The sequence below is a fragment of the Conger conger genome, chromosome 4, assembly GCF_963514075.1.
Source record: "Conger conger chromosome 4, fConCon1.1, whole genome shotgun sequence".
NCBI lineage: Eukaryota > Metazoa > Chordata > Actinopteri > Anguilliformes > Congridae > Conger > Conger conger.
In genome coordinates this window covers 65,940,615-65,968,154 of record NC_083763.1, presented here as the reverse complement: position 1 = coordinate 65,968,154, position 27,540 = coordinate 65,940,615, and the positions used below count along the sequence as shown (strand labels likewise).

The 27,540-nt window shown below is 39.5% G+C and overlaps 1 protein-coding gene across 2 annotated transcripts; it reads right to left on the bottom strand.

The window, feature by feature from the left end:
- LOC133126434 (macrophage mannose receptor 1-like) lies at window positions 1-27,540 on the bottom strand. Of its 2 annotated transcripts, XM_061238646.1 has the most exons (31): window positions 27,382-27,540; window positions 24,860-25,261; window positions 23,204-23,377; window positions 22,008-22,163; window positions 20,903-21,016; window positions 20,015-20,158; window positions 19,567-19,749; window positions 19,052-19,209; window positions 18,625-18,738; window positions 17,001-17,116; window positions 16,601-16,749; window positions 15,779-15,978; window positions 15,089-15,207; window positions 14,446-14,524; window positions 13,788-13,932; window positions 13,037-13,075; window positions 12,058-12,221; window positions 11,265-11,329; window positions 9,835-9,935; window positions 8,716-8,858; window positions 8,337-8,451; window positions 8,053-8,225; window positions 6,463-6,507; window positions 5,649-5,754; window positions 4,515-4,747; window positions 4,232-4,397; window positions 3,348-3,500; window positions 2,981-3,097; window positions 2,546-2,719; window positions 1,526-1,555; window positions 1-1,201 (listed from the first exon to the last, which is right to left on the bottom strand). In XM_061238646.1, the coding sequence occupies exons 1-31, from the start codon at window positions 27,446-27,448 to the stop codon at window positions 963-965; spliced, it is 4,383 nt and encodes a 1,460-aa protein (XP_061094630.1). In that variant the 5' UTR covers window positions 27,449-27,540; the 3' UTR covers window positions 1-962. The 2 variants fall into 2 exon arrangements, with proteins under 2 accessions (XP_061094630.1, XP_061094632.1); XM_061238648.1 differs by lacking the exon at window positions 6,463-6,507.

Sequence of the window (27,540 nt, the reverse complement as noted above, 5' to 3'; positions counted from 1 at the left end):
TTTTCAGTTCTTGTTTTTAAACATTTATTTACAATCAAACAGCTGTCAATCAATGAAATACAAGTCTCCTCAAATGTATAGTGATCAGTTGGCATACAGAGTAGAAAATCTTTAGAAAATGTTTCAAGCTAGTGAAGCACAAAGGTGAATAGGTTATCAACATTTACGTGTAGGAAAATATCAATCTGTACAAATACAAAATAAAAAAGAATAATAAAATAGGCAATTTTCACCCATTTTTTTCTATAGTTGCAGTTGAAACCTAAGATTTTCTTGAACGTACTGAAAAATAGGTTTGATGGTATTAAAGCAGAGTATTACTAAAACAAAACTTGTTATACAGTGAGCAGCAGGACTACATACATTCTCAACAGTGCTTACATTTGATTATATAAGCAGTGTGAAGTTCATTTTCAACAATTATTTTGTAATATCGGTTTAGATCAAAGGTATGTCTACAGATTTTATGCCTCACTGCAAAAAGCAAGATTTAATTTCCCTTTTGTGCGTGTGTTTGTGGATACAGATGTGTGTGCATGTGTATGTGCCTGTGTATATTAACTAGAAGCAAATTCCCATTGAACACATACAGTATAGCAGTTGCAATTTGTGGTGCATAACCATGTTGTCTTAATTACATTGTTTCCTTTCTGCAACTCCCAAAACAACTTTCCAAGTATGATGGGAATGGGACCTCCAGATCACACAACATTTTGTCAATTATGCGTAATTATGAACAACTAAAAAGTATTTTAAATGTATAAATATTCACCATGAAGCTTTGCATTGGGTAGTAGAGAACAAAATTGAAAAAATATTGCGATATTGTTGTTTTTCACCACACCCTGACAAAATCTCACTGAAGAATCTCACAGCAATGTAAAGTTCATTTGGACATTTTTTTCAATGGAAAGTTGTTGTTTTTTTCTGGTTGCTGTGGTGATGAGATTGTCCTGACATGATCAGATGGCAGGCTGTTCGTTCTGCTCGATGTGGTCCACCAGGCCCTTGGTGTCGACGGTGGTAACGCGGGTTTCAGTGTTGAAGTACAGGCTGTTGTCAAATGTGCACTCTCCCTGCACATGCTGCTGCTGCCTCCTCTTGTGGTAGAAAAATGCTGCGAGTCCTGCTACTGTCAGTATCACGATGAACATGGCCACAACAACACCAGCATAGCTGTGGGGTGGCTCAATAGCTAGAGCTGAAGCACACACAAAAAGCAGCAGTGAGTGGGTATACGTTCAATAAATCATCCATGGTATTCACTTTATGATTATATACCCAGCCAGGCATAAAATAATATTTAAAGGCCATGTGCACAGAAGATATACTGCAGATTATCAATGTGAAAATTTTTTCATAGAATCAATGCTGATGGGTTGCATATGCAATGTTATGAATTTGCAAAACATTAACATAAGGCAGTCTAATTGCTTCCTTGAGATATATCCTTGACTGCAACAAACACACGAAGATTTGTTGCAAGGCATATATTGAAAGAAAAGAAAAGAAAAAGAAAATGTACCTCTATTATGTTTTCCAGTAGGTGGTATAACTGAAAAAGAAAGAAAATATCAGTGATAGAACCATCACTCCAGGCCAATAAGCAGTCATCAGTAAGCGAGACTAATGTGTGCAGATCATACCCACAGTGCTTAACCCCTCATCTCTCTAGATAAATTCACTATGAGATCTAATAATTTTTTATCTAATAATTGTTTAGGTTTTTACCTGCCATTCACCTGTTTTTTGTCTATTCCTTAGTTATTATTACTCAGGGTTAAATTGCATACGCAGCCCCCTGAAATATAGCAAAAGTGATAAAAGCTGTCTGTATAAGCAATACCAAATGGTTCCAGATGGAAAGTAATGCACTGAACAGGAGAAAACCAGAAGTCAGTCTAAGCCTCATGTAAAAACCACTCATGCAAACATATTTGTTCTTAAATCGCTAAAATATCTTAAAACGAGTGATTTAAGAGAACTTGGCGCATTCACCAATTTTCTTAGGTAGGAACAACGTTTACGACCTGTCGTACGAGTCATATACACAAGAGCCTTGCAGTGCATGTCAGCCCAGCTCGCCTGGCACACACAACTCGGATCAAACTTTCAAACTAGGCAATGCTTCTTTCTCGCCTCAAATGTTTTTAGAAGCATATTTCAGTGGATTGTTTAGGAGAAAAAAGACTGAGCTTATCAAAGATCGGGCATTTTATAATGTTTTGCCAAAAACAAAGTACCGCAGTCCACCCACTCAGGTATCAGTTGTGCCTGATGTTGTTAATCCCATTGGCCATCTATCCAATGGAACCCACCTACAGTACTATACTGTATTATAATAGACATGTTCGATTGGAAGTTGTCTTAAGTTAGGTGTGGTTCTTGAATCCGATGCTGGCACACTCATATGGGCCCTTTCTTCAAAAAAAGTATGAGAAATTTATGTTAAGAATACAAGTGTTCTTAACAAGTACATTGTTCTGTCAGATTTTGCACTGACATCACCCCACTTAATTTGATTATGACAAGTCACGTTACTTACCCTTTTCTGCTTTACAGATGTAGGACTTGTACCTCTGGCAATTCACATTGTTCCATCTGGTGTTGTCTGAGTAGATTTCCACACACCCCTCTTGGTAAGATGTATGGGAAGATGGTTCATCTGTGTCCCAGTTTGTGTAGTCAACCACTTTGTTGTCAATCCATAACCAATCCCCTGTGGTGAAAATACAGTAACAGTATACTTTTATGTGGATACGCCCTGATTTGAAGGTTTGTGTTGCTGTTGCTCTGTAGAACATTTTTCATTTTGAAAGATGACCAGTCAGGAAAAATGTGTATACATGTGTATACAGTATACAAATATGTAACGTAGAGCTGGTATTACCACTATTCAATTCAATAGATTCAATAAAAGTTATTATTTGTTATTATTTATGTTGATGTTCCTTGTGAAAACCCCTCTATAGTCATTTACCTTTGAGGTTCTTGTACAGGCCAATCCAAAAGTTATGAGAGGAATCTTGCAGTAGCTCTAGGTTGTCCTTTATGAATTTTGCCTCCACTGGATCTTCAATGCTGAGCAATGCAGCTCCTGTTGAAGCAAATATGAAAAAGAAAATGATTCTTCATTATGTTTCCGCATACCATCATGACAGTGTAGAAACCTACTTGCCAACAAAAAGGCAAGTGAATTGAACATTTCAATTCACTTGCCCTGGAAGCGGGTCAAATAGTTGTATGGGGGGAGAGTGTCAGAAAGATGGTGAGAGAGATGTTCAACAGACCCAGAGGACATAGCACAAGCATCAAGAGAGAAAAAGAGAAGGAAACTCCATCTGTACCCATTCGCACACATTCTATGGAGGCGTGGGCCCAGTTCTCCACTGAGGAGTGGATGAAGGTGTAGCAGTGTCCCCTGAAAGGCACCCATGTCTTTCGTTTCTTGGGCTCAGGGCAGTTTCCTGGGAGTTGTGGAGGATCTGTGGGTGCAATATCTGTGGAGAGGCACACAACCTGCACTTACAATTCATCCAACAGCATAAGTGTCTTATTTATCAAGTGCACAGAATAACACAAGGTCATTTTGAACAATTAAATTCTTGGGACATGGCAAGCAATAACTACATAATAAGCATAAAATAAAATAACAATTGTTAAATAGCATCACAAATAAGGGCAAGAATAGCAGACATACACAGTAGAATAGAGGATAAAATATTAGAAATATAAAGTGTAGATGTACACTCACCGAGCACTTTATTAAGCACATTTTTACTTTATTACACCTACTTATTCATACGATTATTTAATCAGCCAATTGTGTGGCAGCAGTACAAAGCATACAATAATGTAGATTTGGGTCAGGAGCTTCAGTTAATGTTCACATCAACCATTCGAATGGTCTAAGTCACTTTGCCTGTGGGATGATTGTTGATACCAGACAAGGTGGTTGGAGTATCTCAGAAACTGCTGCAACTCTTTGTTTTTTTCAATGTTCAGGGTTCAGAATTCACCGAGAAGTTGAGTTCAGCACTATTCACAGCATTAAAGTTAAGACCAAACACATATTAAGACGCGCCTAAATCTAGGCATTACACAAAAAAAGCACAACAAAAACTCCCTGACATACCCATTTAAACCCTAGACCTGAACCCACTTCCATCTCTAAAATGTCACCCATTAGCATAGAGTTAATTTTGTACAGCTTGTTGGGTCACTTGCCTACCTGGAGAGCGCTTGCATAAAGAGTAATATGAGCTGCTGCAAGAGCCAGTCTTCCATTTCCCATCCACATCCATATACACACAGGCCAGGTTGTTCATCGGCTCCCCTGGTGCCCATTTCGTATAACGCATCCGCCAGTTGTCCGTCCAGTGGAAGTAACCATTAGTCTAGTCATAGAAACAAGAAGTACTGTTTTATAATAAGCTAAAAGGCAGAAGAATTTGAAATCACTGCATCACTTAGTACTGGATGTATGAGTACATATGTCAATATGGTTACTTTACCACATTGCTGTTGAGTCCTATCCACATGGGCTCCTTATGCTTAAGGATTGTCAGTGCCAGAAAGGACTGAGTTACTCCGTCGAGTACACTGGCGAGTTCCGCATCGTCTGCCTTGCACTGCCGCCTGGCTTCGTCCCAGTTCATTTTCTGAGTCATCACCTTGTAGGAGTTGTTGCCAATCTTGTAGTAAGTCTTGGGTGAAATTGTTGTTACCGGAGGACTAATCTGTGGATCTGGAACATGCAAAACATGCTTTAAGACAGTGAGATATGCCTGTGTATGCTGGTTTTCCTTCCAACAGCATTTGGAATCCCAGAATTTTAATATGCCGTACATTTTTCTTAATTACGCTTTTTGTGTTTAGAGAAATTATTTACCTTCTTGAGCCACATTATGTCAGAAATAGCTATGCATGGCACGAAGAAAATCCATATTCACATTGTGCTGTATTGCAAATGATTGCATAAAAAAATGCATAATCTTTTTAAAAATCAAATTCAGAACTTAGGTGAACCAATAGGCTCCCAAATGGTACAAGTGTGGTCATAGGGTCACAAAAACAAACCATTTGGTCAGTAATGGAAAAATTCAAGGACAAAGCAAATACTAATGGGTCAGCCCTGCATTGTGGTAAACATTTTAGGGAAAATTATGAAAGAAATTGAACACACATATTCAACAACCTTAACTGGGCAAGAGGTTGGCTGTAACAAAAACCTGCATACACAGCGTTACCCCAGGAGTTTGAGAGCCACTGAGGTAAGAGACCCTTAACCTGTAGGACTAATGTTGCATTTCACTTCTTCCCAACAACTTGTTGCACTTGGAGAAAAGGGGGAAGCAAAGGATCTAAATAGAAACAATGTAAGAACAGGATAACATTCACGCAATGGCAGGATAACATTTCTGTCATGAACATAAAGTGGCTGCTTCCTGGTCTCTTTTTAATTTTTTTTATGTTCTCCTGCAGGGAATTTGTGGCCACATCTGTGAGAGGACTGAATGTGACTGAATAAAACAACAAACATGTTTCTTTTCAGTTATACAATGAACATTTTGCTACAGGAAAATTCTAGTTACAGTATATGCACAAAATTAGTTTTGGCTATGACAAATGCCTAAAGAAGGCCTCACCGATGTTCCTCTTGCAGATGAACCCTCTGGAAGCAAGGCAGTCTTCAACCTTCCAGAGTCCTGCTTGTTCAGCTGAGTTTCCCACCATTACCACACAATCAAACTCCTGATCACGAACAAAGACAAAGTAGCACACAATTAACATTTGTCAAGAGAATTGTTAGAAGGCTCACTGATTTAGAGCAATGACACAGGAAATGTTCTGTAGCAGAAGCCTTATGTCTACAGTTAATCATTTGAAAGCAGATCAATTAGCAGCTCTTGGTTTATTTTGTTATTTAATCTTGCTTTATGATGTACATTAACCATGATTGGCTTAGTCTCATTGAGTGTTGTAGCATGTTAAATTAATATTTTTCCGACTTACTCAGACTTTCATTTTCATTTTTGTGCATAACCTGTTAGCTTATCATAGAGACTTGAAGCCTATGGGAGTCAGTACCCTACCTCCTTCAAAGTGAAGAAATATACCTTAGAGCAACTCTGAAGCTGTCTTATTTACACAAGGTATGCAGAAACAAAAGGGAGCTGGCCAAAAAGTTCACAAGAAATACGTTCACTGCTCAGCACATTCACTCTAATCAGCGAGCTAGCAAGAGCAAGATCATCCATGCTGCAAAAGCAAAGACAATAATCTTTCCTCTTTACACATTTCCCTCACTAACAAAGAAGAAAGGGAGCCTGACTAATATGTTAATTCCAACTTTGAGCAATCAAATTGATGGCTTCGCTTAGCATCATGCGTTGCCGAAAGTCTAATGCAAAAGTATTTCAGCATTACACTGGTAGATCATTCTGCATCCAGGCTACTTACGCTGTCTATATAGTATCCTTCATGCTGGTCACTCCAGTAGAGTCCCTATATAAATAATGCAAAAGGGTGGGGCAATGGGATTGATGCTTATTGCTATTTGCCTGAGCTCCAGTAACAAAACAGTTCCACAACAAGCTACGCATTCAGTGCTCAGCACATTCGCTCTTGATCCAAAAAGCAAAAAAGCCCAGGAGGGAAAAGGGAAGGGGCTTCCATCACCATGGACATCTCTCACCAAAGATCTGACTCAAACCTGGTGCTTGTGTATGTGTGTCTGATGATAGACCTAATTGTTACTATTTTGGGGCTTCCAGGGCTTTTTCCACAACGCAGGATTACTGAGCTGCCTGGACAACTTTGCTTCATAAAACCCTTTTTTACTTCAGTCCGTGTTCATACCTTTCACTCACATGGTCATGCCTCCGGGCAATTTAGGCCCTGCAAATAATCTAACCTGCATATGTTTGGACTATAGGAGGAATGCCATGTGGACCTGAGGAGAACATGAATATACCATACTAGAAGGACCTTTCTATAAGGCAACAGTGTACTCCACTGCAGCGCCATACTGCCCTCATTAATACTCAGACAGTACAGTTAAACTGGCTGGCTGGTGCTTAGACCTAGTGTATAAGGACATCTCATACACTGTATATCTCTACGGGGGATTTACAGTAGTTTACCTGCCATTTGGTTTATGATTGTTGGCCCTATGAGAGGAGAGAGATAGTGGCTGCACCGATAGGGGAAATCTGGATCCTAGGGTCAGCCTGTGGCCTAGTGGCTAAGGTACATGGCTGGGACCTGGAAGATTGATGGTTCAAGCCACAGTATATCCACAATAAGATTCACACACCCTGCTTAGTTTTATCAACTGTAGCACTGCTGCCTCACAGCAAGGAGGTCCTGGGTTTGAATCCCCAACGGCCGGGGCCTCTCTGTGTGGAGTTTGCATGCTCTCCCCGTGTTTGCATGGGTTTCCTCCAGGTACTCCGGTTTCCTCCCACAGTCCAAAGACATGCAGGTTAGACTGACTGGAGAGTCTAAATTGCCCGTGGGTATGAGTAGGTGAGTGAATGGTATGTGTGCCCTGCGATGGACTGGCGACCTGTCCAGGGTGTATTCCTGCGTTTCGCCCAATGTATGCTGGGATAGGCTCCAGCCCCCCTGTTCAGGATAAACGGGTTAATATAATGGATGGATGGATGGATGTATGGATGTATGGACTATCATGGTTAGTTAAAAAGTTAGATCGCAGTATTTTGGAGTATGCATGCTGTCTTGCTTTGCTTAATATACTTGCACATCACATTCAGCAGTTCAGTTGATGTCTTATTGAATTCAAGCACTGAGGTTATGATACAAAAACGATATCTCTTGCTAGTACACCTTTAGAAAACCATTGCAATTATTTATGTGGGAAACCCTGAAAAGTGTTAAACTCTTGGCACTATAAAGGTATGGGGCATGCCACATCTAGGTATAAATAGTTAGGTGTCATCATTTTCTCAATGCATTTTTTTGTTTGAAAATGAAATGCATTTCCCTGAATCTTTGCAATGCATTTATCAATGAGAGCTGCTTGGGTACCTCATCCATGAACCTGTAGCGGCCTTCGGGCACAGTTACTGGGTGACCTTTGGCCCAGTTGGTAAAGTAAACCCCTTTCCCATCTGTCCACAGGAAGCGCATTTCACTGTTCACGTCATTCAGGCCAGTCCACATGTCCATATTCAGGCCAAACAATCTGGTTGTCAGGAAATCTAAAGGGACAATGAACACCAGGGTCGAAACCATGTACTTATTTGCTATCATTAGGTTGATACCCAAATGAGATACTGTAAGTGACAATGGATATGAAACTCATCACTCACGTTGCTCTTTTTCATTGACGATAGAAACTAAATTTCCTCCCAGGCTTATGCAGTAGGTCCTAGCTTCTTGCCAGGGTTTTTTTTCCCCAGAAGTGGTCCCGATGATCTTGTAGCACTGGAATAAAAAAGAAGTCACAGTTACAATATTATTTTTGCTTTAGAGAACAGGAAAGTTTCATAATTCATAAAAGAAAACATTCTACAATTTAACTGCTAACAGCACTGGGTATACTGTAAGTATAGTATAGTACAGCGATTAAACATCAAACCATCACAACAGCTTCTCATGATTGTTTCCTGAGTTGTTCTGTTCATCTCCTATGAAAGTGAACATTTGAAAAAGTTCAAGGCAACATCAATCACTTTGATCAGTTTTTACCTTTCCTTGGAATGTTATCCAGTCTGGGGGACATCCTCCCGTAGGCATTATGGTAGGTGTTGCAGTAGTATTAACAGGAACATCAGTGCCTCTTTTACAAATGGATGGTAGGGCCACACCACAGTTAACGTCATTCCAGTACCCTGTCAAACCAATTCAAATAATGAAACAGATTGTTATCATTCAAAAGGGGCTATGAGAATCAACAGTGGCAGTATTAAACTGAGATCCTGACTCCTGTGGTCATTGAACATTCCATGACACTCATCACAATGAGTCGGGGATTCCCTGGTATTCTGGTAATTTCCACACCTGGCTCTCTCAACCTAATCATCCCCTGATTCAATTGTTCTCTCCCACTGCACCTCAGCTGATGAGTGGTGAGCATTCTGGTTCAAAAACACCCATTTTAGGCATTTTAAAAATCACCGCCAGTGTAGCCGCTTCCTAAATATGGGGCAAAACCTCTCAAAACAAACACGTTCATGTTCATGTTCAGTGAGGGCTACACCATCATAGTTAGCTGGCTAGCTAAATTTTTACAACTGAACAAGAGCATCAAAAATCTAATGAGTGAAAACAGTATAGCTGTCAAAATCCAATGTAAAGTGACCCAGCAAAACACAACATTAGGCTGTCAGATTTATTGATAATGGTGATGGCTCCAATGGAGCCGGTAGAATGTCAAAATGATGGCTGATGGCTGAGCTGTCCTCAGTGCCATATGATTGCCTGGATGGGTGACTGCCCATAAACCAGGCTCTACGTTCACGGGTGGAGTTTGAATGCCCGTTACCTTCTGGGTAACACAGACTGGAGATTCAAGCCAAATGGGGCAAAACTGTTTTGAGAGGTTTTGGCCCATATTTAGGAAACGGCTACACTGACGGTGATTTAAAAAATGCATACACACAGAATTTAAGCATTTAATCCAAATAAGCTCAACTGAAAAAAGCATGACAGTGTTCCTTTAAGTATTGTACCAATTAATCAGTTGAAGTCACATGGACTTAATAATATAAAGTGCACATGCAATCACTGTCCATAAGTATATCCAATGACTAAATACTTGACGCTACTGTCTGTATTGATGAACTGGCTTCGCACATCTCTACTCACCCATACTCTTGTACATCGTCACACAGTTTTCATCATTGTTGGCAAAGTTTGGTTCATTCTGTTCCCAAGCTACGTATGACACAGGAGAGCCATCCATCCACCTGGAAGACGCAGACAGCAAAACAACTGCAGCTGACACTACAGTACATACGGCTCACACATTTTCTCTCAGTAAAATGACACAATTGTGAATATACACTCAGTGAACACTTTATAAGATAGACCTGTACACCAGCTTGTTAATGCAAATATTTAATCAGCCAATCATATGGCAGCAAATTAATGCATACAAGCATGCAGATGTGGTCAAGAGGTTCAGCTGCTTTTCAGACCAAATGTGAGAATGGGGAAGAAATGTGATCTAAGTGACTTTGACCATGCATTGATTGTTGGTGCCAGGTTTGAGTATCTCAGAAATTGCTGATCTCCTGGACACACAGCAGTCTCTAGAGTTTGCAGAGAATGATGTGAAAAATAAAAAACATCCAGTGAGCAGCAGTTCTGCGGGCTAATGTGCCTGGTTAATGTGAGAGGTCAGAGGAAAAGGACCAGACTGGTCAAAGCTGACAGGAAGGTGACAAATTGTCACGCGTTGTAAGAGTTGTATGCAGAAGAGCATCTCTGAACACACAACCCATCAAACCTTGAAATGGATAGGCTACAGCAGCAGAGGACGTAATATGTCTAATAAATACTTAATAAAGTGCTCACTGACTGTATAATAGCCCAGCAGCCATGAATGTAAGTAGCACCCATGCTCTGTGCAGATTCACCAATACAAAGTGTTTTGGGGGGAAATGGCATAAAACAGAGATCATCAAATCACGGTCCACAAGGTCCAATACTGCTGGCTTTCCACCCTCTCTTTACCTGGGAGGTATGAAGACAGTCTGCCCAGATTTGGATTTGGATCCAGATTTAATTATTGCTGGCTTCGAAGTTTCATTGTGCATGATTTTGATTGGTGAATGATTATTGGTAGGTCGTGATTATAAAAGTGCTAGAGCATGTAGTGAAGCTCTCTTTCCCTGTTCATTTGTAATGTACTGTAAAGTACAAAGAGTTCTGTTGATTTATTGGGAACCTATTTTGATTAGTATTCCCAAATAAGTATATCAATTGTCTTATATAGAATCATTACATTACATTATTGGCATTTGGCAGACGCTCTTATCCGGAGCAACAGACAGTTGATTAGACTAAGCAGGAGACAATCCTCCCCTGGAGCAATGCAGGGTTAAGGGCCTTGGTCAAGGGCCCAACGGCTGTGCGGATCTTATTGTGGCTATACCGGGATCAGAACCACCAACCTTGCGTGTCCCAGTCATGTACCTTAACCAGTACGCTACAAGCCGCCCATGGAAGCATGTCTCTAAACAAACTGATTACAGGTAATCACATGCACTGGAGAAATAGTTAGGTGTACCTACTGAAATGATTTATCAAGACCAACTGCCATGCCAATGTAGTACTGATCCTCATAACCTCTGGATATCTGAAATAAAGAAAATCAGTTTCATCTTTGAGAACAGAAGATGGCACATTGTGCTGTCACATTAAACTTTAGACCATGAAAACTGCAATCTGTCCCCGGCTGCTGGTTTTCAGGGACTGTATTAGACCTAGGACACCATGTGAGTAGAATTTCTGGCCAATCGATGACCTCAAATGATTAACAGTCGGGCAGAAACAAAACCAGCAGTACTTCAAGGGCCAGAGTTTGGTAACTCTTAATTGTACAGACTGTTAATTGACTAGTATTTACCATGCAAATACCAGCTAATTATGTGTGAATTTTTGGTAAATATTTTTAATTCAGAGGTAAGTACAATGAAACCAGATATGAAATGTATTCACATAGTACTTAACAAGTTGTTTCATAGTACTTAAATCTGTAAGCAAAATAATTATTGAATAATTATGCAAGTAACTGTATTTACCCAGTAAATACTGGGTAATTAACTGGCTGTATAATAAAGAGTTACCCCAGCTCACCCCAGAAATAGTCAAATAGTCTTCATCATGGATTAGTGCATAAATTCAATAAATCAATTAAAATAATATAAATATAATTTCCATTTTCCATCAAAATTAAAATCACCGTTCATACCTTATGAACGACCAGTGCCATTGTGAATTAAGAGAAACATATAATTTAGTAACAGATATTACATTATTATGCACAGGTGTTTGCTAAAGGACCTTAAAACAGATATACATCACCTGTTTCCATAGAAACATCCTCTCACTTTCACCACTTATGACCACAAGATCACCAAGGTACTTCTGACAGTATGCTCTGGCATCATCCATAGCAAGCCTCTGAGAATTAATATAATACTGTGTATCGTTATATTCAATCCAGCCATCTGATGTCTTATTGTACTCTGTGAAGAAAGAGAGGCTCACTGTTATTCAGGACTCCGATGAAGGGTAGCATTAAGGTAGCCACAGGACTCTTAAGAATGCATGGTAAATATTTAAACCTCTGCACATTGAACCAATGATGCATGGATTACCCAGAAATGGGTGTAAAGCATTCTTTACAATAAGCATTACTGACTTTCTAACTGAATTCAGAAAAGTAAAAGAAATGAAACTTAAACTCAAATAGTCCCCCAGTTGATCTCTGGCTCAGCTCAGTTGTCCAAGAGGTTGATTGATTTGATTTTTAATTTATGCATAAGTGAAGTAAAAAAGCATGTAAATCGCATAGAAATGCAAACAGAATGTGCAGTTGAGATAAACCCTGCAAGCAGGGTTGAAGGGGGCCATGATGTTGAATAATAAGAAAAGGTAGAAACACACTGTGTGCCTATATTGCTTCGCTGATTGGCCCCCAACAAGAGCAAATAAATAAACATAACAAAATAAAAACAGAGAGGGAGCGAGACAAGTACACAAGCTTACATGCATACACATGCTCTCTCTCGCACGCGCGCGCACACACACACACACACACACAGCCCACATGTTGCAGTGACAGTAAAATCAAAGAAGAAGGCTGTAGTCTGTGTTCAAACAGGTGTAACTGGCATAGCATATACCTTTCACATTTTGCCTATAGTCATCTAGTCTGAGTACCCTGTGTGTCAGACACATAGCTACAGAGACATACAGTTTATGCACTACACTGGTGATATATGAATATGAAGTGATGAGGCATTCACTTCTGTTGCATTGAAGTAAATGAGCACGTTACCTAGCACAATGCCAGTTGGAGCAGGCTTGAGTGCTACTCCTGCAAGACAACAGACAGAAGTGGATGAAACGAGCAGTATCACACAAAAGGCTGCTTGTTAATGCCTCACCATTTGCTGATTACAAACTAGATCATTATTTCACATATTTTGGAATGGATTCCCCACCCACAGTTTCTAAAAATGCATTAAAACACTCAAATTGAAAATTATTTGTGAATCATACTTTTTTTCTGCATATGCTGGGGTTATGGAAAGCTCAATTATTCATGCTTACAGTGAGGCAGGCAAGAAAGCCCTCCCAGGGAGGCAGAAACAGTTCCACCATACATAATGATCTTAAGATTTTTAAGCAGCTTTAAATTACTATAAATCGGACATTCATTGAGGTTATTATACTCTGTGAGCATTGTTCTACTCCTCTATTGGCCTCAGAGAGATGGGAAGGACCAGTCATCCAGGGCACAGCAAGGTCAAGCCAAAAACATTCACTGTGAAGTGCCTGCTAAGTCACTACATGCATATCATAATCTTCCACTGTTCATTAGGCACTGCAATAAACATGGGACTCAGTGAGCTTAATAAAATGTGAAACCATAACGCTGCCAAGACAATAATAATATCACATTATTCAGGCAGTTGCAAACACCAGAAGGTCCATGAATACAAGGGCATTTCGAGGCCATTTGAAAACAGAGGTGCGTAATTTTACTGGAGACGAGCATTATGAGTGCAGTGCAGGGGGATTTCTACCTCTGCGGATTTGGCATATCCAGTTGTTGTAGGATTCACAGTGGCGGTCATTCCATGGTCTCCTATAGTAAAAGAGCACTTCGCCACAGAGCTCAGCTTCATTGTAGTTGTTTGGTTCACCATAGCCCCAGTTTTCATAAGAGACCTGAGAAAAATAATTTCATAAGAAAATAACATTTTATAGTAATGTAAAATTACATTTTATTTGTAATTAGATTTGCACATTCAATTTCAAATAAACTGACTGAAAGACTGTCCACTTTAATTTGACAGTATTTAAAATTGTGTGATCTGTGTAGGAGTTACAACACTTTTAAATACATTGCCCCCCCCCACCCATATCAGGGGTGCAAAAGTAATTTGATAATGAGCAGCTCAGCAGTTTCTTGTCCAGCTGTGTTTATTATCATTATTAGTTCATGTACAAGAAAGCTATGAAAACGTCCAGAGTTGATTCTAGATGTGCAATTTGCATCTGGAGTCTTTTGCCGTTGTCTCTCAACATGAGGACCAAAAATGTCAATGCCAGTAAAACAGAGTATCATGAGGGTGAAAATCTGAATAAATTATATCATTATTTGTCTCTTAAATTGGCAATGGTTAAAAGCAATAAGAGGAGCAGCAGACAGTGCAGTGGAAAATGAAGAACAGGACTCACAGAGGTTCCATCACTAAACACAAAGCCAGCATTGGGATCCAGAGAATTCAGACCGAACCATGCATTTTCAATAGAGGACCTGCAATAAATAAATAAATAAAATAAATTAATCACACATATTTTATAATATAGTTTTAAGCATCTAATGGCCAAAACTGAAGTACTATATCAGGTAGCTTAATGATTTAGAAAGTATTAGACATTAGTATAACAATATCAGATTAGGTAACACTTTACAATAAGGTTCCATGAATTGGCATGAACTAATGTAGTTCAAGAAGTTAAGAAGTTAATCTGCACAGCTCAGTCAATGTTAACTAATTATAAGTTCATCCTATGGTTTGCTAATGTATGAATGTAACAAATATGTTAGTTGTTTACAAATGCATGAACTAATGAAAAGTTCATGTCATGCTCAATTCATGTATTTGTCCATCATTAATTCATGTTCACAACAACATTAGTTAATGCCATTTCATGAAAGTGTGACCTTATGTTCTGTAACACAACAGTGAGGACTGCTGTACCCAGCATTCATTGCGTGGCTGCCCATGATTTCCCACACCACCTGCAAAGGATGTATTCAGGATGTAAATTGGTTTCATGAAAGGATAGAGGAGCAGTTTCGGAGAGGATGACTCACATGTACCCACCGGTCAGGTCACCCTCACTGTGAATACTGAGCAGGTCTCCTCCAATAGCTCTACAGAAGTCCCGAGCTTCAAACCATGTCTTTCTGTTCTTCAGTGCTTTTTTGTAAATCTTGAAGACAGAAAAGACAAACGTGTTTGGGCTCTTATCACAGTCCAAACATTAGACCAGGGATCATCAAATCTGGCCCTCAAATCTAAATCCAAGCCTGGTTTTATTTTTCTCTCAGGTAATTAACTGCAAAATTAGTGCTACTTCACATCTGACTGTGATTTGATAATTCCGCCCATTCCTGTCCTTTCAGGAAAAAAAGGTTACTATGGCAATGTGAGATATTAGCATACACCAGTACTATATACTTAGTGAGCACTTCATTAGGTATTTTGGCGTTTTTTGCCCACAGAACTGCTGCTAACTGAATGTTTCTTGTTTTCTGCACTATTCCCTGCAAACTCTAGAGACTGCTCTGCATGAAAATCCCAAGAGATCAGCAGTTTCTGAGATAGTCTGGCACCACATCTCTCATCACATTTTCATTTGGTGTGAAAAACAGCTGAACCGCTTGACCATGGCTGCGTCCTTGTATGCATTTAGTTGCTGGCTGATTAAATATTTGCATTTTCAAGCTGGTGTACAGGTCTACCTAATAAAGTGGTCACAGTGTATTTCTCTCTCTATGCACCTTAAAACACATATTCCTGCTTGAGAGGGGCCGCCAGTCTGGGGGGCAGCTGAGGGATGGCGTGGTCATTGGGGCTTTCGTGGATGTCACCCCCTCTGCCATATATTTGCAGAGGTACTTCTGTTGGCTGGTGCAGCTGACCACATCCCATAATCCGGCAAATGTCCCAGTTGTCATGGCAACGCAGCCCTGTCTTCTGTCTTTTCTCAAACACATGAAACACAAAGATAAACTAAGTAAAATAATATTTTGTCTGTGCCACACAGCATGCAGAGTGAAACAAAATGCTCAGTGAAGCTTGGTAAATTAAAGCACTGAAACTGCTAATGGCAATGCAGATAAAACAGTCAAATCATTTCAAAATATACTCAAGGCTCATCAAGCCTCAAACAAAGTGATTATGCGGCCATGCTTCAAATCTTTTAATAAAGCACTAACACCCCAGACCCTGGGAACAAATATACTCTACAATTAACCTGCATGCCTTGGACTGTGGGAGGAAACCCATGCAGAAATGGGAATACAAACTCCAATCAGAAAGGCCCTCAGCCAGGAAATGAGCTCTGTGGCTTCTTCCAGAGGCAACAGCATTGTTCACTGTGCCACCATATCGCCCACCATATACAGTAACATAAACTAAATTATTCAAAAAAGGAGCTAGCCAATATGTACAATATGCATGCATTTAGAACAGTAACATAGCAAAGCCAGATAGGTCTGACTATATGTTCACAAGCACAGGATGAAGCCCACTTGTATAAAAGTCACAGATAATGAGGCTTCACAGCATCAGGTAAAGCAAGGTGTAATACAGCACTGTACCTGGCATGCCCACGTTGAAGTGAGTGAACCTGACGGTCTTCGTGTTGGTCCATACAAAGGTGTCACGGTCCGCTGTGTTAGAAAGCCCAATCCAGAAGTACTTCTCTGGCCTGAGCCCAACTAAGCTGACGAGGAAGGCATTCTCATATCTACAACACACATAAACACAGTCCATTGGTTTTCCTCAGAAATGTAGTAAAGCTAAACAAATATACTGTATCTACACTCAGTGAGCACTTTATTAGGTATTTATTAGACTTTTCTTTTTTCATAGTGTGTTCAGAAATGACCACATCTGCTTGTTTTTCTGCATTTGTTGCCACATGATTGACTAATGAAATATTTGCAGTGACAAGCTGGTGTACAGGTCTACCTAATAAATTTGTAAATAATATTGTACCTGCTTGACACATCGACTAAGTATGACTCAGAGCCCTGGCATGTCTGTACAGCCTCATCAAAAGTTTTTGTTTCAGCGCCGATGAAGTAGCAGTATGATTCATATCTGACCCAGCCCTGCAGAAGAAATTAACACGTTATCCATACTATTCTCCTTATCAAAACACAAAAACATTTCATGAACCAACTACTCTGTGTTATTTTCAAACTACTTGAAAAAGCCTGGAAATAATATGCACTGCATTCCAATTAGAAAACCTTTAGAAACAATTAGACATTTACACAAAGTGGTAAAACATTTGGATTTATAGATTGATTGCTGCTGTGCCTTCCTTTGCAACTGCAAGCCAGCAACACTTCCAGTGAGCTGCAACCTGTTGTGTTTTGCACTGATTTAATGTGTTGTTTTTGCACTGATTTAATATAATATTTGGCCCTGATTCTTCAAACTCTTGGACATTACACTGGCCTCTGCTTTTTAATATGTGACACAAAGAAGCATTGTCACAGTATTCAAGAACATGCTTGAATGTAGTGATGAAGAGAAGGCAAGATAATGTGCTGTAATCAATATCTTGCACTGAACTTTAAAGAAAGAGATTGTGATTGCGTGCTGTATCTTACATTGTGTAAGCCAATTGCCCTTGAAGTTATGTACAGTATTCTGGCCACAGTAGGGAAAGCTGCACAAGAAGTGTTCAAGTACACTATTACAAAAAAAACAACAACATTATTTTGTTGTCATTGCTCTTCTATGCATGCTATGGAAAGGGCTCTCACATGAGCAGTAAAGGTTTGATTAATACAGATACAGAAAATGAAATGGGCCTTTAATCATAAGTTTGATCAGGGGGCTCTCTCGTTGCTGATCCTTTCTCACCACTCTGGCCGATGTGAATTTCTAAATGAAGGTGCTTGTTTACTTCTAGCCTTTTTCTTATAAGTGTTTTGTTTTTCACAAAACCCAGTGTGACTTAGTTGCACCTATAAACATCCAAAAGGCAGCAGAGTGTCAGAAAAGAAGGGGGGAAAAAAGATACTGGTGACATTTTTTTTCAGCCTGTAGTGTAGCAATGTCCCTGTTATCCAAAAAAAACTGTTGGAGAAGGAAGTGCTTTGTCAGCTTACAATCCGAGCTGAAACACCTTTCCCGTATAGGATCTTGCTCCATAACGGATGTGGGATATAAAAGAAAACAATAAGCACAAAGCAGAAGACGCTCTGTGATTAAATAAATCTGTGTCAGCATCATGTCACCAAAGTGACTGATCAGCACTGAATTTCCTCCATACACAAGTAAAAAAAAAAAAAGAAGCTTCCCAGAGGACAAAAATTCACTAACCTGTCAACATAACAGTTAATCAGCAGCATTGTTAAGCTCTAAACACAGACCTATTGCTTGCACTGTCTATTACGGCTGCTTCATGCGTCGTCAGGAAGACATTTTACATGGCATAATAAGGTGACAAGGTGCCAGGCATTGCAGAAGCAGACGGTTGCACAGAATGTGAATGCTGCAGCGCATGGCCAATATTAAATATAGCCCCTGTCCATCAAATTCCTTTTTTATTTCAGAGGAGAAAAGGCAGATTGACTCTAATCAAAGGGGAACCATTAAAACTCACCGCTTTGCACCCTGGGCTCACTTCCTCAGGGGCACCAGCTGGCCTAATGGAGGCTTTCTTTTTACAGACGTAGCCATGTTCTTTTTCACACATGCTATCGGCCCACTTCCCCTCCTGTTTGGAGAGCACAAACACAAATGCACTTACAAACATATTGCATATCATACCATGCAATATGCATGTTATATCCTGACATTACATCTGGTAGATATTACTTTATTAATGACCTATTTATATTTACAACAATGTTACATTTAATCACCAAACAAGAAACAGCTTTCCTCACAGTCAACACAGGTCAGATGGATTATATCATGTCACAGAAGGGCAGAATGTAATGTAAATTGCTTCATTTTTAAATCCCAGGACCAAAATTGTTATTATTATTTTCATAATGTGGAGGGAGCGCATTGTGGTTTCACAGTACCTTTCCCCGTATGAGGACACAGTCCTCCTGCATGTTGGTGGCGTGAGTGGGCTCTCCTGGCTGCCATTTTGTGAAGGTGACGTGGGACCGGTCGCTCCACTCAAACAGCATCTGATTCCTCTGGTCATTCAGTCCAATCCACAGCTCGTCAGTTGGCACTGCGGTGAAGGATGATAAAAAGTCAGCTGCAGTGTTTCTTCATGTTACAGGTTGTTTTTTTAAACCATGTTTTTAGCTGCCCAAGGAGTGGTGCAGTTGTTGGCTTAGAATGGCAAGACTAGAACTGGGTCAAAGACTAGACAGGGAAATTTTTCAACACATGCACACACACATACACACACACACACACACACACACACGCATGCATAGAGGGAGAAAGAGAGAGATAGAGAGAGATAGAGAGAGATAGAAATAGAAAAAAGTATGAGGGAGAGAGTGTGTGTATGCGTGTGTGTGTGTGTGTGTGTGTGTGTGAGAGAGAGAGAGAGAGAGAGAGAGATGCATGTTTCACTCACAGTATCCCAGCTGTGAAATAACAAAACTCTGCTCTTCAATGTTGTGGATGCTGGCCAAGTCACCCCCTTCCTTATGGCATGCAGAAAGAGCATCACTCCAAATCTTTTTTGTGCGCTGAAGGAAGTAACAGTGGCCTGCATACGGCACCCAGTTGCTAGGGCAGTAGTTGGGCTGGTCATTCCCTGTTAATGAGGACAGGATGTAATACCTGGACATTAGTAGACATTAGCGAAGAAATCAATTGGTAACCATGAGTTGTAAACAACATAAAATATAGCTATTTTCAATAGAGTGCTATATCAATGACATGGATCAATAACAAACATGACAGCAGAGACAAACTCATATTATATTAGATTTATATAAAACATACTAAATCACGGTCAGGGTTAATTATATTATATTATATTATACACAATATTTTTGCACCAAAATGCAAATTCTTACCCAAAATAACAGGATTACTGCTGGTGGAGTTTCCTTTGCGGCAGATGTATCCCAGCTTTTTTGAGCAAGTACTGCTTTCCCACTTTGAGGATTTCCCAGGGTTCAGTACTGCACAGTTCAGCCCAGGTTCAGTAGATGGATGCCCTTCATGAATAAAAGTGCCAATGACTTACAAGATATAGTGTTACGTACCTTACAAGCACAGTTGTCTTCATCTTGCTGTGCTCTACCAGCAGATACTAAACCAAATTAATCCAGATTAATCCAAACTAATTTCCATTGATTCGGTCATTCAAATTTGCCAGTGGAATTATAATGTTTTGTGAATTGCTTAGGACCAGACCGGGGTCAAATATGTAATTGTTTTGTATTCAAACACTCTTCTGTGCTTGATTGATCTTGCAATTGAGCCAACCAAGAGGACCAGAAGGAGTTTGTACTTTTTGGGAGTAGTGTATTTCATAGGTTCCAATACACCAGAGGCCTGCGGAGGGCATTCTTGGACATTCTTGACAAAACTTTCTTTATAAACTTTCTATCCTGAATCCACAGCTGAATTACTAATTAACTAAAATATTAAGCCTGTCCTGTTCTGGATTCCAGATAGGGATGGCTTCATATTTTTCTTACAATAAAACTACCCTACACTACCATAACTCTGCTGTGTTGCTTTGTAATCAGTAAAACATTTTTCATTCCCCCCAAGTGAACTCATTAAACCAATGCTATTATTGTTGATAATAAATAACATTTTAGAATACACAGTATACATCGTCTTCTGTCATCTCCTTATAGGACTAATGGTTTCCATGTTGGCTTTACTCAGTTTAGTGATATTACTCCATCATTTCAGTGTTATTCTGCCTGTGCTATAACAGCATCCCTTACCTGGGGCCCAGTTGAGGTATCGGAAAGGATTACCGTTACTCCACTGCCATCCACTATCAAAGTCCAGGCTGTTCAGTCCAACCCACAGTGGTGATCCCAAAGAATTTGTTAACCCTTCATGAAAGATATGCACACCTCATGTAAGTTAAAGTTAAAGAATGATACTGGTATATTTACTCCAAACTGATCATTGTTCAATGACTGTTAAAGACAATTTGAAATCAAAATTCATTTTTTCCATTCCCTTAAAATATTTAGATTAAAAATATTTAGATTTATAAGTCATATTGCAGAAGCTAGTACTGCTCTAAGATCTGTTTCATTGTGTTTTTAAAGAGTCCTCAAAATGTGCAAGAGTTCATCTGTGTGAGACTGTAATCTGTGACTTTAATTCTAATAATATGGAGTAGAACTCTCAATAAACAAGGTATTCCTGGAACAATCTCCACAGTACTCTTTGTCAAGACTGAACTATTGTTTATGGCCTCATTTTGAACTGACATTATACAAAGCTATAAACAGCGGTTATTTCCTCAACATTTCATGGATGTTGGATATAATCTTAATGCAACAATTGTCGTAACAAATTACTCATGTAAACATTTCTGGAAATATAGGATAAACTACCTTTTCAGACAATGGCTCAATGTATCTATTTTAATGAAGTCTAAAATAAGCCCTTCTCTTTTATCACACAGGTCATGGTAGCATTGACCTTGATGGTGGTGTTTATATGAATGCACTTTTAGAGGTCACTTTGGCTGAAAGCATCTGCCACATGATTCAATTGCAATCCTCACTATGATGTCAGCAAAAAATAGAGCTTATACTGTGGAGCTTCATATATGAGAGGAACAATGCATTTAATAGGGGGGAGGGGAGTAGGTATTTGAAGTCTGAGAGTAATGCATAACTTATTCTGGGCTATAGAATAATTAAATCTGTCCGCCCACTCTATGGTACAAAAACAGTACACGTATGGAGTTGACAGGACTCTTCAAACATATTTATTTACGAGTCTCCACAGACCCTAATAATAATCTATAACCTCCTTTTGACAGAGCAGATGCTGTATCCTCCCCAATACTTTGCTGGGTCGCATTACCTGACATGTATGTCTGTTCGTGGAGCTCCATGATGCTCAACAGGTCTGCTTCTTGCTGCTGGCAGCTCTTTCTGGCTTGGTGCCAGGTGAGGAGAGATTGGGTGTTTCTCTGGTAAAGGACTTGAGACACCGGGTCAGTGTCCCAGCCGCCCGTTGCTGTAGAGACACGGACAAGCACACAGAAACACGAAGAAAAAGAAGGAGAACAAAGAAGAAAGGAGAGGAAGAAGAAGAAGAAGGAGAAGGAAGAGAAGGTGAGAAAGGTGAAGAATTGGCAGAATTAGGTTTAGTATGCTATCCAATGCTATCCAATGTCAGAACTTATGCCTTGATTAACTGGCATAAGGTTCACTTATTGTTCCCAGTGAATCAATGGTATCATGTTCTGAAGCCTGTCTTCAGGGTTTCCATGTCAGCCAGCATTGTAGTATTTCACCAGTGAATGCAAAAAAATAATAATAAAGAGCCTTCCTCTTCCTGCCACTGTGGTGGCTCTACTCCTGGAGCTGGGGCAGGAGGAAGACACTATATTGCCCCCATTCGGCAAGGAAGTCTCCTATTTTCATGTCAGGAGGTCAGAGACCAGACACTGTTAGTGACCTGACCTTCTCTCAACAGTAGAAAAACAGGAAAATAAAATAATTCCACATGCAATAACAGAATTCATATGAGATTAGGCTGTTCAGACTGAGCACAGGAGTGTTTTTTTTTTTTTAATTGGATGCCTTCTTTGTGCTCCAAAGTTCACTGTTGGACAGGCCATATGCCAGTATTTTAACCCCAGCAACATCGATTACAAACATCCTGTGTAGAATGGCAAAGTTGTTTTTAACTTCTTGAGATCTGTGTTGAAAGCTTATCATACCATGGCCTATTTGGGCATGGGGGATTCTAGAAACAATTCACAGAACAATTCACAGAATTCCTGGCAGGTGTGAAATCTCATTCACACCGGCCAGCGAGCATATTCTACATTTTCCTCAATTATTCAACAATATTACTTGTTGCAAGTATTAAGAAATAGCATAACAGCTGCACTGTTATGAAGAGTATGAGAAAGTGACTGTGAATTGACAAAAATATCACTGCTTTTAGTAAAACAGGAAGGGATATTTGACATTTGGCTTCCTGTTTCATAGTCATGTATAATAAAAAAATAACAATATTATATGTATATAAATTGATCTATAACCTACATTTTGTTGGACAGAAGCCCCACTTTTTGTCTTTGTCGTAGTCTGTGTCTGTTCCGCACCACAGAAGTCCATCAGATCTGCCTTCCTTGGTGCATTCTGCATACCATTTCTCCTGGAACTTGAATGGGAACATGCAGGGCGTTCCCATTCCATTGCCTCCAATTGTAAACACCTCTACAAAAAAAAAGGAAAAAAAACATTAATAAGTCAGGTCAGTTCATCACCAGTGATAAAGGTACGCAATTATTTAAGTTACTTCACAAGGAAATACCTGGCAATGCTTTTACATTGAAATCAAGATACACAGTATTAGGTGAAATGTGTAGTATTTATTTTTGTATAAGTTCCAGATGGCCTTTGAGTGAATGTAAATATGCAAATAAAGGACTGAAAAAGTAATGCAAAATGAAAAAAAGACAGTACTAGTGGTGCACATTATAGCCTAAAGTGTCCAAAGTGTCACATGTGAGAAGCTCTCTGTACCACTATTCAGTACTAGGAATCTTTTGCGGATGCCCTAGGTATCCCCATAGACTTCAACAGAAGCCCTCAGCATGTTTATGTTGAAACCATAGTTTTAGCTTGACCAGGCTCTAATGACATAATGGTCCAGTTTGTGTTCATTTGCACGATTTAGCTTGACCAGGCTCTAATGACACAATGGTCCAGTTTGTGTTCATTTGTATTGGAATATCAGAATAAATATGATAGTATAATGGAATAGTTTTTTTAAACCCAGAAGCACTGGCACCAATACACATTGCCTAAATGCATGCTGAGGGATGTTCCTCACCATGTCAAACACACATTAATAATAATTTTGCTATTGCAAACAGCATAGTTGCAAACATGTAAACCAGTTTAGGGTATTTAGTAGATATTCCAACAATCTTAGATTGTATAGATTTGAATAATAACTCAATTTTTTTAGATTTGACAAATCATTAAATCTTTGTGTCTTTAAAGTGTATTATCAGTTTGAAAATTATATTAAATCTTAATTTGAGGAAATGCATGTTTCAGTATATTGCAGCACTGATATTTGAGGTAAATGTTGGACTTTGAGAATTACATGAATCCATAGTCAAGACATGCAGATTACAGGGAAATTACACAGATAACAGACAGTACTGTTCATGGACATGAGGTCCAGACTTTGGTGATTGAGAAGAAAATTGAGATACAAACTATTGTAAATTTATTCTCAGTCCAGACTTTATACTTTCCGGTCGGGACCACAAGACATCCAGTGAGGACCATTTTGTGTAGAAATAATTAGAAAACCAGACGTTCTGATGGAAAACTGGACACCTGGTTAGGCTACATAGGGCCCATGTCAGAGCAGAACACACATTTGCACAATCCTTACTGAAATGTATGTAGACCTAGTGAACATTTGGTTAGTTTGAATTCTTGCGAACCTTTTTTTTTTTTTTTCAAAGTCCATGTTAAAAATAGTTTTGAATAAAATCTTGTTAACAGCCAGTCTAACAAGATTGCTAAAAACACCTCATCCCACTATGTCTGCTTAAAGAGGGACTCTTTTGGCATACAGACAGAATGAAAAATAGAAATCATTGAAGGACTTTGGTTTTCAGGGTTCGTGGGTTAATGGAAACTGTGACTACTGTGCGGGCGGTGGCGGACCCTTCATACCTTCGTATCCCTGTGAGCAGAGGTCGCCCTTGGTACCATACATTCTCCATCGACTCCAGGACCCGGAGCCCTTGTACAGCATGATGTTCGTCTCCTGCCGGTTGCCGTAGTTTAAGTACAGGGTGTTGCCCTTGATGCCAAAGAGTGTCTCGTTCTTGCACTCCCACTCCTGGTGCTCGCTCTTCATGTCACAGGGGAAGGGCAGCACCTTCACCCAGTCCTTAATGGTGGTGACACCGAGGCACAGCTTGAGCGAGATGCTGATGACGTGGCTCTTTGACACCCAGCGGAACTTCTGCGAGTCAGCCGTGGGGTCGCAGGTGGCCACCTCCACAGCCGTGGCGCTCACAACGTTGGCACACTTGTTGTGGTCCTCATTGTAGATCAGGAAGGAGCTGCTGTCTGCGCAACAGAAAGGAAAGGTGCTGACCAGTATACAGCTTACATTACATTACATTACAGTTATTTAGTTGACACTTTTATCCAAAGGGACCCACAGTTGATTAGAATAAGCAGGGTGCAATGTGGGGAGGACTCCAGTCAAGCACCTTAGCCACTTGGCTAAAGGCTGGCAATAGGCTATAGTTTCATAATTAACTGTTTTTAGAATAAGACAAAAAAACCTTATGTCTGATTGTGGGAAGCTAAGATGAAATAAAATAAGATAAAGAGCAATCCTGCTATTCAATGGCTTTGGTACAGAAATGAATAAATACAGTGATGTGAAAAATAAAAACCATATAATCTTTAAATTATCCTCATCCTCATCTGGTTCCACCTTGTGTGAGAAATTGCACACAACAGATTGTACTTTGTCATTATTTATTCGACATTCAAGAGATGAGCCAACATTCAGAAGGCTTTTGTGAAACAGCGTGTGCACCCCCACTGCTTTCACATCAATGAAGAAGGTAATAGAAATGTGTGCGAAAGGAAACACTGACATCCACATGTTAAAGTGCTGCCTCATTCATTCACATTCATTCATTCCTCATTCATGTCTGCTGTAGATAAATGAGAACTGTTTGATTTTGTGATATTCGTTGGCTGAAATTGGCCCATATTGGGGGAAGTTATTGATTGTTATATAATGGCAAGAAATGTTGCCATTTATAACATTGAAATGTTGCAATTTATAACAGCCCTGTTATGCTCTTGGTTTTTCAGAATGTTGTTCATAAAGATTTCCTGACTGCTTCTGGGTAAATCAGCACTAGCTACACATGTCTGCATCCATTTGCAGCTATACTGACGGCAGACATGAATTCAATAAAATTTTTACTGGTGGTCAGGCTTCTAGGTTGGCACAGGAATAATAAAAGCACTACTCCCACCGCTTGTCACCCTCCCCTACCTTTCTGTTCCTACTCGCTCTCCTTGAAGCTATCCACAGACAGCAACAAGTTGAGAAGATCATAAAACAGTAAGTACAATAATCACAATAATACAATCTGGTATACTAATATATTCATTGAAGTCTATTGATTGAAGTTTTTGTCAAACACCCAACCACCATCAACAAGTCAAACATATTGCATCATTTCACATGCCATGTATTATTCAAAGTCAGACTGGAACCCTTGTTTATAAGCATACTGAATAATAATCAAATATTTAGAGAATGTATTTATATGCTCACCAATATAAAATGGGGTCACGTCACTGAAAATGCCCTCTATTGCGTTGTCAACGGTGTTTTCACTGCTTTTTCAGAAATATTCACTCAGACAAGAGATTTATTGGAACTCCTCCAAAGTAAGTCCTCTATTTAGATGTAGGCATCGCAAAAAAAAAAATAATAATCTCGAACTGTTTTTGTCGAAGTACAACAGACTTGTAGGTATTGAAAATGCTACGGTTTTGTTATGCAGGTGAAAAAATGCTGTTGTTTTATGCAAGCCTAACAAATTATATACCATTGGAAATGTAATGTCTTTAGCTAAAATGCTTTTTAGTCGTCACTTCAATAACATGCCCATAGTCAGTTCTTTGATGAGCTGAAGTTCTTACACATGGATGGGGGTAACACATTTTCCCTGCAACTACGCTACAAATACTGGTTAGTGACGGTTGTACTCATCATGTTCGAGAGAGCCTATACAAAACGTAGATAATAACATTTCTATGTAGTAATACTTTTGTAGACTCATACATTGGCAAACGGACAACAAGGATAAGTCCTCCGGAGAAATTCTAAGAAAACAATGGACATTCTATCAATGTTTCTCAGAGTTAGCACATTTTTAGAATGATAAACTATTATGCATTTGGTCCCCTGGACACTTGTTGTGAAAAGGACACTGACATCGCCTTATTTTTTTGTTGTATGTGGACTTCCAAAATGCAGAGAAGGTGAGGTCCCCCCACACTTGTTTTACCACCCATATGTTATAAAATCAGGAACTGTTGTTGGTAAAGCAATGGCATCTTAAAATAGGTTATACAGATTGCAATAACACAAGTTCAAATACAACAGGAATTGTGATGATCAGTGTGCAAAAGGATAAGGTAGATGGACATACCTGTCTGAACAGTGCAGCGAAAGGTGTGGATGAGACACAAAAGTACAGCCAGTGAAATGTGTGTCATTGTAAATGTGGCATAATTTTCCCCAGCCAGAGTGAAATGAGATGAAGTTGTTCCCCAGAAGAGATGGGTGAAGTGTCTGTGTGTCTAGGTGC